The 11,600-nt window shown below is 31.6% G+C and overlaps 1 protein-coding gene across 1 annotated transcript; it reads left to right on the top strand.

Annotated features, from left to right (window-relative positions):
- LOC145032704 (putative LRR receptor-like serine/threonine-protein kinase At1g67720) lies at positions 1–4,525 on the top strand. Its single transcript, XM_078981603.1, has 14 exons — positions 1–338; positions 569–1,606; positions 1,690–1,822; positions 1,900–1,971; positions 2,086–2,154; positions 2,228–2,299; positions 2,382–2,450; positions 2,538–2,692; positions 2,785–3,023; positions 3,113–3,239; positions 3,343–3,411; positions 3,535–3,721; positions 3,803–3,938; positions 4,015–4,525. Exons 1-14 carry the CDS (start codon positions 257–259, stop codon positions 4,336–4,338), a joined length of 2,772 nt encoding a protein of 923 aa, XP_078837729.1. The 5' UTR covers positions 1–256; the 3' UTR covers positions 4,339–4,525.
- The last annotated feature ends 7,075 nt before the right edge of the window (positions 4,526–11,600 follow it).

Here is an 11,600-nt window from a genome sequence, read left to right as displayed (position 1 = left end):
GTTCACTCCACGTTATTATTCCCCTATAAAGTAAAAATCATCAGTTTCTTTTCGCTTTTTCCACTAAACTAAAACTTGTTTAACTTTAGAGAAAGGGGAAGAATTTCTTTTTGTTTCTAGGGTTTAAAAGATTCAATCTTTTTCATATTTTCATTCACAATGCAACCACTTTTTCATGGGTTTTTTGTGATTTGATCTTCTGTTAAACCCTGTTTTCCACCTCGTTTGAAGATATAGATTACAGAATAGAACCCGAATGGGGTTTAATCGTTTCTTGTTCGTCTCGATTCTTCTTCTTCTTCACAGTTTCATGGAGTTCACCAAATCCCAGATGCCAGGTTCACCTTTTTCCTTCCAGATTATTCTTATTTATGTTATCTCTGTATTTTACTTTTCTTGATTTGATTGTTTTCTAGATGAATCCTCTGTTTTCTTGATTCGATGATCACTTTTCTTAAACATCGACTAACATGTTTTTAGGGTTCTTAAACTTTATTCTTTTTGGATGAACATGAATCTTGAATCGAGAAAGCTGCGTAATAAATCTTGTTTTACTTACGTGTTGCAGGTTTTATAAGTCTAGATTGCGGTGGCGACAAGAACCACACAGACAACCTCGGACTGGAGTGGATTCCCGACGATGAAATCAAATACGGAACAACGACTAAAATCTCCATCGAAAACGAAAACAGACGACAATATCAAACACTCCGATATTTTCCGGCGGATAACCGGAAATACTGCTACTCACTTAACGTGAAAACCAGGACTCGATACCTCATAAGAGCTACTTTTTTATATGGTAATTTCGATAACAACAACGTATACCCTAAATTCGACATCTCACTGGGCCCCACTCACTGGTCAACAATTGTCATCTCAGACGCTAACACCATAGAATCTCAAGAACTCATCTTTTTAGCTTCTGATCCTACAATCAGTATCTGTTTATCCAATTCCAAAACAGGCCTTCCTTTCATCTCAACACTCGAGCTTCGACAATTCAATGGCTCTATTTACCTTACGCCATTCGAGAACCAATTTTTTCTAAGTGTTTCTGCTAGAATCAATTTCGGGGCAGAAAATGAAGATCCGGTAAGGTACCCGGATGACCCGTTTGATAGAATTTGGCAATCGGATTTGGTTAAAAAAGCAAATTACCTTGTCGACGTGGCTTCCGGGACCCAAAAAATTTCCACAAAATTACCAATTGATGTCGGAAAAGACGAATTACCCCCTCAGAAGGTCATGCAGACAGCTGTTGTGGGCCGAAACGGGTCATTAACTTACCGATTGAATTTGGACGGGTTCCCGGGTTTTGGTTGGGCTTACACTTATTTTGCTGAAATTGAAGATTTAAATCAGAATAAAACCCGTAAATTCCGGCTAATTCTTCCCGGAGCTCCGGATATCAGTAAAGCCATTGTCAACATTCAAGAAAACGCTCAGGGGAAATACCGTTTATATGAACCCGGATTTGATAACATTTCACTTCCTTTTGTTTTATCCTTTAGATTCGGGAAGACATCTGATTCTACTGAAGGCCCTCTTCTTAATGCGATTGAAATCAGTAGATATCTCGAAATAGCTGATGCTTCTTTTGATGGTGTGTATGACTATATCACTATTCTATTTCTACCCTCATTTTTCTTGTAAGGGTATTATAGTCTTTTTTTCATGATGTTTCAGTGGGTGTGGTTGCGAGTATAGTTTCTGTTTACAAGTCGTTAGAGTGGGCCCAAGAAGGTGGCGATCCGTGCTTACCGGTTCCATGGTCATGGTTGGAGTGTGATTCCGATCCTCAACCCAAGGTTATATCAATGTAAGTTTTTCAAATTTGAAACTTTATATATATCATGGTGATATTATGTACATTGACTATTCTACCCTTCAATTCAGAAAATTGTCTAATAAGAACATGACTGGAAGCATCCCTTTGGATTTGACCAAGTTGACCGGCTTAGAAGAATTGTAAGTGTATATTATCATATACATAATTAGTACATAACCAAAATTACCTATTCTTGTTACATTATTAAATGTACATAATAACAAATAGTCTAAAATACATTTTCTTTGCAATAGGTGGCTTGATGGGAATGCGTTGACTGGTCAAATCCCTGATTTTACAGGATGCCCGAATTTAAAAATCATGTAAAATAACTTTTACTTTGTTATTCTATAATTTGTGATCATATTCATATCTGATAAGACTTTTTTTATCCAGACATCTTGAAAACAATCGGTTGACTGGTCATCTACCTTCCTCTTTAGCAAACTTACCTAATTTAAGTAAATTGTAAGTACTCTATTTTCATTTTGACTTTAAAAATGGAAAAGTCAACATTTGACTTCAACGAGTCAATCTATGCACTATGCAGGTATGTGCAGAATAACTTATTATCTGGATCTGTGCCACCTGGCCTTCTGAACAAGAACATAGTATTAAAGTTAGTGTTTTTTTTTTAGTTCCTTAAAACTATATTTATAATTCTCTTCAATCTGTAAGTTGTTATTTCTGGATTTGGATTTATCAGCTACACTGGAAACAAAAATCTTCATAAACAAAGTAGTGAAGGAAGAAACATTATATACATTATCTTTGGATTACTAGTTGGGGCTGCTGTTTTAATTTTAGGGTTCATAATCTCATGCATGCTTATTCGCAAAGGGAAGAAAGATCACAAGCAAGGTATAGTAATTTTTTTACTTCAAGTTTTGTAATTTTAGGATTCATAGTCTCATGATAATTTTTTATTTAATTGTCCTTTTTTTGTTTGTTAGAGCCTAAACACATCATGCATGTTTCTTCTATGAACACAACAACAACAACAACTTCAGAAGGTGCCCGATGTTTTACACTATCTGAAATTAGAATTGCAACAAAGGATTTTGAGAAGAAACTTGGATCTGGTGGATTTGGAACTGTGTATTATGGTAAGTTGAATGATGGAAAGGAAATTGCAGTCAAGCTTCTTGGAAATAACAACATTCATCAAGGAAAGAAGGAATTTGCAAATGAGGTTTACTTTTTTTAACAACAAATTTTGTTTGTTTCTTTTTTTTTTTTTTAATCAACACAAGTAAATATTTTTGAATTCAATTTATGAAGGTGAGTCTTCTGTCAAGAATACATCATAGAAACTTGGTAAAATTCTATGGGTTTTGCCAAGAAGAAGGGATGGATATTCTTGTTTATGAGTTCATGCATAATGGAACTCTCAAAGAACATCTTTATGGTAAGTTCTTAATTTACCTCATCGGATTGCCCTTTTGGTTTTGATTCGTTTGACTTTTTGAGTCTTTTTGGCATTGATTAACAAAGGGTTGTGTACAAATTAGGACCTTTAGCAAAAGAACAAAGAATCAATTGGATCAAGCGCCTCGAGATTGCTCAAGAATCTGCCAAAGGTTTGTTTTTCTTATTAAGGCATTTGCACTCTAAATAATGTATCTGATTATAGTAAGAAGAAATGATATTTCTTGCACTTAACCTTTCTTACTGATATATGAGATATCTCGTTTTTGTTTTAGGAATCGAGTACCTTCATACTGGTTGTGTCCCTTCCATTATCCATAGAGACTTGAAAACAAGCAACATTCTTCTTGATCACAACATGAAAGCCAAAGTTTCAGATTTTGGTCTCTCGAAACTTGCAGTTGATGGAACTTCACATGTATCAAGCATAGTTCGAGGCACTCTTGGGTATCTTGATCCTGAGTAAGTCAATGTTCGATTTAATTTCTTATTTTCTTGAATAATTTTGTTGATTCTCATCTTCATATTACTTGTGATTTGTAGATATTACATCTCGAACCATTTGACAGAAAAAAGCGATATCTATAGTTTTGGAGTCATTCTTCTTGAGTTGGTTTCTGGTAAAGAAGCCATTTCTAACGAAAGCTTTGGTATAAATTGCCGCAACATTGTGCAGTGGGTAAGGCTTTTAAGTGAAAAACAAAAGAAAAAAATGGTTGAATCCATGAGAGGTAATTAGGGTTGGTTTTTTGCAGGCGAAGTTTCATATAGAGAACGGGGACATTCAAGGGATAATTGATCCGTGTTTAGGAGACGACTATGATATTCAATCGATGTGGAAGATAGCAGAGAAAGCGTTGATGTGTGTCCAACCTCACGCAAACACGAGACCTTCAATGTCTGAAGTTATTAAGGAGATTCAAGATGCGATTGCGATAGAGAAGGGTGGAGAGGGAGGTAGTTCTGATGAAATTTCACGGACATCTTTTCATTCTTCGTTGAATATGGGATTACTTGATCATGGTGGCGATCCTTACTTGTCGTTTCATGAGTCTGTTGCACTCCCTTCTGCCCGATAGGTAGATCTAGTTGTGAATAGGTTAGTTGAAATTTGAAAAGGTAATTCGATTTTGGGTTTTAGGGTAACGTTGAGGTTTCACCTTCACTGTTGAGGGGGGTTTTTGTTTGTACATGATGTATGCTTCAATTGGTCATGAATTGGTGGTATTGATTCAAAAGGATCAAATGGAGATCGGCATTCTTCAATTGGCCATGAACAGTGAAACATTTCATGGCATCCACTCAACCTGGGCTCCACCATGCCAGGCCATTTTGATACCATTGCAATGGAGCTGTGTTAGGGACCGTTTAGCAAGACATCCATAAATCCTTCGTTTTTTTAATCACAAAGCATCCATAAAAGGTAAAATAAGGTATCAAAATAAGGATAAAATCCTTTGTTTTCTTTAATCACAAAGCATCCATAAAAGCAACAATAAATCAACAAATTAGCAAGGTAGTCGGAAGAAGCAAATCTTTTAATCATATTAACTCGACAAAATTACATAAATGGTCCTTGTGGTTGTAGAGGATAGACCAATTGTAATCTTTATGAGGAATTGTTTGCACATGGTCCTTATGATTTCAAAATGTTGCAAAACCGGTTATTTTGACTAATAGTGTTAAATCCTTTGTGAAATAGCATATTTATCCTTCCTATCATAGGGACCGTTTATGTAATTTGTTCAAGGCATAGAGATCATTTATGTAATTTTGTCTATTATTTATTATTTTAAGGGTAAATTACACCGTACCTCGTGTATACCAAAATGTATGTTTAGTCTTTATTTTCAAAAATTAACTCGGACCGTTCCTAATTTGATTAAAAGTTGCATGATTCATTCACCGTTAGTTTAATTTTGCATGCTTCTATCCCTTACAAGATATAAAATGATTATTATATCCTTTTATTTATTTATTTTGTAATTAATTTAATGTTATAATTATTATTAAAAGTTGCACGATTCATTCACCGTTAGTTTAATTTGAGTGTTCTAAGTCATAAAAATGTGATCTTGGTCCATTCCTTCCATCCATGCAAAGGATTATGAAGTTTGGGTTTTTGTGTTAAAAGTTAGGGTTTGTGTTTGAGCACATTTAGCCATCACAAGGCATAAAGTTAGGAACTTTATGTTGTAAAGTGCTTTCTTGGATCAAATCTGAGTGTTGGGTGAAAGGACTTAAGGAGTTAAGGACTAAATGTGAGTTATTGGCCTCTTTATGAAGTTAGAGTGCTTGAAATAATGTTTGGGCCCCTTTAAGCCATGCTAAGGATTAAAGCCTTCGACTTTATGGATTAATGCAATATTATGGGATTATTCTGAGGTGTTGGACGTTGGACTTAATGGAGTAAGTCAATAGAACAAGAATTGGAATTACGCCAGGAACGCCGCATGTAATCCCTAGGAACGCAACGCGTTCCGGCCTAAGTCCCCGTCAAGCGAGCTGGCGGCGAACGTTGTGCATTCCGCCCACGAACGTCGTACGTTCGTCTAATCAGTGGAGTTGTGGGCTTTGGACATGGACTTGTTTCTGAGGTTGGGCTTTGCTATTTTGGGCCTTGTTAGGTTTCCTTGTTGGGCCTAGGGAGTTATTAAGTTGGGCCTTTGTGGGCCTAGTTTAGACTTGGGCCTTAGAGGGCCTGTTTAGATTGGGCCTTGTGCTTTGGGTATAACCCTGAATGTTATATGGGAATAATCTTGTTTGGCTTAGTATGTGGAGCCGTTGTGCAACACACGTTTAGGATTTGTATCCATCGACTAAGGTGAGTCTTCTCACTATGCTTACCTGCGTGGTAATTTATGTGTGACCAGAGGGTCTTATTCGTGTTATTGACCGAAGGGTTTTATTCGTATTATTAACTGGATGATCTTATTTGCTTATACTGAGATATGTGTTATTATAAATTTTGTCTTTGTAACTTATGTTGCTATATTATTCTGTGTATATATTGAGTTATGACCTAAGGGTCCATACCGAGATGTGAAACCGGAAGGTCTTCATTGAGACACATGACCGGAGGGTCTTTATCGAGATTTAGCCATGAGAGGCTAATTATTTGTGTATGTGGTATTTTTGTTAGTTATCATCTCGCCTTGCCCTTATAAAGCTCCGCCAATGGTTATCATACGGGTTATTATATTTGAACTTCGACTTACCTCTATCATTGAATTGACATATGTTAAACTTTCTAAGGATTTGCTGAAACTTGAAATTCATCTATTAGTCATTTATTTTACCTATCAAATACCTAATATATTCCTCCAATATCAACACCGGACAGCTTGGAGAGACCTATGCAAGAAATCAACGAGTGTTCACCTTAAATAAACACGATTTGTAACTACGAGAACAAGAAATTAGGGTGTCAAGGTAAGTTTTTTCATCGATTATGGCTAGAATACCTTTAATGTTGCTTTGTATTTTGGGATAATTGTACGGATTCCACCTTGAAATAGATTTATTTACTGTATGACTACTTCCAAATTAAAGTTATCTAAGCATAATATTTGAATTATGAAATCAAGAATATGTATGTTTGGTTTGTAGAATACGGGGTGATCGACATTTGTGTCCCGGGAAGAGGGGGGGGGGGGGGTGTTGATCGGACACAATACCCTGTAAGTGAACATAATAATAGAGAAGCGTTCCATGATATTAGAGTAAAAGTTTTTAATTTACATTAACTCCAATGTTTGTTTTGTTATGCTCAATAGTAACGAGATTAAGGAAGGCTAAGAGGAGCAACACTTCTTTGTTTTAGTAATATAATACAATCATAAAAGATAAACTATTCATTTTAAATGTTGTTAATGGTATTATTAAAATTTAGAACAATATTTTGTAATTAGTATTATCTGTATTTTTAGGTCCTTGAAATAAGTTAGCTCATAATTTAGGTTATTGTATTTTATCATTTGGTTCACCACAAAATATGTTATTGTAGCTTATAGGCAAGATTTTTTGTAAGTTAGGTTGAAATAGCATATTTTGATAATCTATCTTAAAGCATCTCTAACCACACCGTAGCACTATACTTTTTGGATGTAAAATAGAGTTTATAATGGGTCATTTCCAACTAAACCTTAAACTCTATTTTAAATCGTAAAATTGAAGTGTATGAGAGATGATATATTAATACTCTAAATTTAAATTGTAACTATTCATTTCTCTATATTATAATTAACACTATAAATTTAGAATGTAATTATTAATTTTTTTATTTATAGAGTGTAAATTAGAGTTAGATTGTTGAAAAAATAAAATAGGGCTGTTTTCTAAATTAAAAATTATTTTTTCAACTAAAACACCAAAGATAACTTAGATATGATTGTTCAAAACTAGTGATATCAAAATATTTTTTTCGATTTTAAACAAATGGTATTCTCAATGTTTATGTTGTTTTCATGTTTTGTTATGGTATTTTACTTCTAAGTCGAAATGGTATTAATTGTTTTTAAACTTATGGATTTTCTAATATGTGCCCTAAGGCACGTATAACAAGTATTAATTAATCACAATTATTATCATAATGAAATTTTAAACACATTAATTATAAAAAATATTATCATAATTAAATATAAAATTCATTAATAATCTCTATAATTAATGCATTTCACATTTAATTATGATAATAATTATGATTAATTAATACTTCTTATATGTGTCCTTATAACAGATATTAGAAAATCCCTTAAAACTTATTACTTTTCTTTCTAAAACCTAAAATACCTAATAGATGTTTTTAAAAATCTTTTATATATATATATATATATATATATATATATATATATATATATATATATATATATATATATATATATATATATATATATATATATATATATATATATATATATATATATCAAATATCAACAATCATACAAATATAACAGTTATTCTTAAAACATGGTTTAATCAAGAAACTATATCCGACCTCTCCACATGATACGGAATTAGTTATTACCTACCATTTTTGAGTGGTCGACATTCATGACACTTACCAACGTACGTATAATTCAAATCTATCAGAATTATTGAAGGCCACAATTCTGTCTTATCATCAAATATGGTAGGGGACCATTAATGAGTTTCAACTTGATACCTAACCTTCTAATGTGTGAACAAAATCTATGTTTAAATATGATATATTTCTTTAAATGGTTATTTATGCATTTCCAAACAAAAAAGTATGTCTACAACAATATATTTGAGTAAAGAACAAATTGATTAATTATGATCATGTTAGATAAATTCATCAAAACTGAGTAAACGGAATAGTGAATATAATTATAAAAGTATAGACATGTTATATGTAGCTAATAACCGTCGTTATGGTAGCCTATTGATGATTTTTTGAAATTTAACCACTTCAAAATGAAACAGGTCTTGTCTTAATAGGTTCAAATCTTATATATTTAACTCTGAAATAACTATATATCATGAAAAAATGTGTGTAATGACTATTTTAACTTCATGTAATATCTATTAACAACCAATTGCTTTGTTTTTAGTCAAAATTTGGTTCGGTTGAAACAGACTTTATATATATATATATATATATATATATATATATATATATATATATATATATATATATATATATATATATATATATATATATATATATATATATATATATATATATATATATATAGGAGATAAAAATATCACAAATGTCGTAGTCATCTTGATTGTGGGGGGACCATGGCTTACATTCTTTGTGAAATCTAGCAGAAATTATATATATATATATATATATATATATATATATATATATATATATATATATATATATATATATATATATATATATATATATATATATAGGAGTGAGATCAAATGAGAACACCTAAAAGGTTGAGAACGTGAGAACAGATCTAGACCATTTAATTTTTAAGATGTGTGGCTATAATTAATTGTTATTTTTCTAATTATTAATACATTTAAAAATTAAATTTCGAATTAAAGAAAATTATAAAGGGTGTTAAGGTAAATAAACATTACCCTAATTTTGTAAACTCCTATAATTACTCTCTGTCTCTCTATTTCGTTGACCTAATTTTGCAAACCTTGAAAAACCCTCAGCCCTCTCTCAGCTTCCTGCCTCTATGTGCGCCTCCGCCCTCCTCCATCCCCACCACTCTTCCGCCCTCATCAGTCGCCCCTTACCCTTGCTCCGCCCTTACTGCTTATTGGTGCTGTCTGCCGCCGTAAAGTTAGAAAGCGGTATTTTTTTAACTTTTAATTTGGAAATCTATCATCCCTACTGTTATTTCGGCGGCTGCGCTTCTCGCTAGTGCTCTCTGGCATCGTGTAGGAGCAAAGCATCGGTATGGTCTACAGGGGAATCCGTTATTCCCCTCTCCCCTATCTTTTGGAACATATACCTGTTTTCGATTTGTGTTGAAGCTGTTCAGTTGTAAAAGATGGCTCAGACCACCGAGGGTGCGTCTGAGATTGTGGAGGGTTTAAGGTTCAGTTTCATGACTGATGAAGAGGTCAGGAAGCACAATGTTTTAAAGATTACAAACCCTATTTTACTTGATAGTGTTGGAAGACCAATGCCAGGAGGATTGTATGATCCTTTGTTGGGCCCAATGGATGAACAAGCACCCTGTAAGTCATGTGGGCAGCAGTCATTTCAATGCCCAGGGCATTGTGGTCACATTGATCTTGTTTCACCAGTATACAATCCATTGCTTTTTGGTATGCTTTTCACTCTTATAAGGAAAACATGCTTCTTTTGTCGCCATTTTAGAGCAGGAAAAGAAAAGGTCAATGTTTGTACGTCTAAACTAATGAAGATAGCAAAAGGTGATGTTTATGGGGCTAAAGATTATGTTATCAATAATTCAGATGCCCTCATTATAATCATTTATGATTATAACAACATATGTTTTTCTACTAATCATTCATTTTAATATTTTGTTGGTATTTTTATTGTCTTTATATGTTATTGTTATTTTTGTAGATACTAATCAAAGGAAAAGGAATGCTAGAATTCTTTAGATTCTGTGCCTGCTCCTACTCGTTACACAAGCTCGCGTGCCATTTGATTCAAAGAGAAGGAAGGGGTTGTGACCAATTCAAGAAAATAGCTGATATAGGGATGAATTTTGCAAAAAAAAAATTATTTGAAGTGGTTTAATCATTGTTGAATAGAATTATGTATAAATGTATCAAACTAGTCTTCGGATATTCTTTTATGAATATAAATATATAAATATATAAACTCAATCTTTGAAAATTTTATTTTATGAATATAATTTTTAATGTGTTGATTTTTTTTATTTGTTAGCATATTCATGTATGATTAGTAATTTATTTTTATTCATTTATAAATGTTATCTCTAAATTCTGATTTATTATTTAGGATTACAAACATATATTTTTATAATTACAAATGTTTTATTCATATATGATTGAAATTATTTTGATGAATAGTAAATTAGAAAAAAAAAGGATTTTTTATTTGACAAAAAAATAATATAAATTATCTTTAATATCCATTAATAAAAGAAAAAAAAATCGGTTCATATTTTATTTTAGGTAGATAATCATTATCACTAAGTTTTAGGAAATTAAGATTTGAATTTAATTTGATTCTATTTAAAATAAATAAACAATTACTAATATACCCTTATAATATGATTGGTCCAGAAGTGTTCTCGCGTTCTCAACCTTTTAGGTGTTCTCATTTGATCCTTTCCCTATATATATATATATATATATATATATATATATATATATATATATATATATATATATATATATATATATATATAAGTTCAAAAAAGAAACCATAATTATTGGTTATTCAACTAACTAAATTTTTTTGTTCAAGTTTTAGAACTAATTGTTTATTGAAAAAAAAAACTAAAATTTTTTAAATTAATAACTTCACATTGTGAACGCTAAAAAATAAATTATGTATTTTTTAAGTTTTACCGTGTGAATTCATATTCACATTATGAATCTACAAAGATTAACACTATGAATTTGATGAATTTTCTTAATCAAATTTGATATCATTAGTAAATGATAAAAAAATTATAAATTTATATATATATATATATATATATATATATATATATATATATATATATATATATAATAAACAAGCTCTAAATGTTAAAAAAAAAAAGATTGGTTGATTGATTCCTTAAGTAATATATATATATATATATATATATATATATATATATATATATATATATATATATATAGAGAGAGAGAGAGAGAGAGAGAGAGATAGAGATAGATAGAGAGGAGGGTTCAA

The sequence above is a fragment of the Lactuca saligna genome, chromosome 2, assembly GCF_052625555.1.
Source record: "Lactuca saligna cultivar CGN05327 chromosome 2, ASM5262555v1, whole genome shotgun sequence".
NCBI lineage: Eukaryota > Viridiplantae > Streptophyta > Magnoliopsida > Asterales > Asteraceae > Lactuca > Lactuca saligna.
Note: the sequence above shows the minus strand (reverse complement) of the source record. Positions and strands in the feature narration are given on the sequence as shown.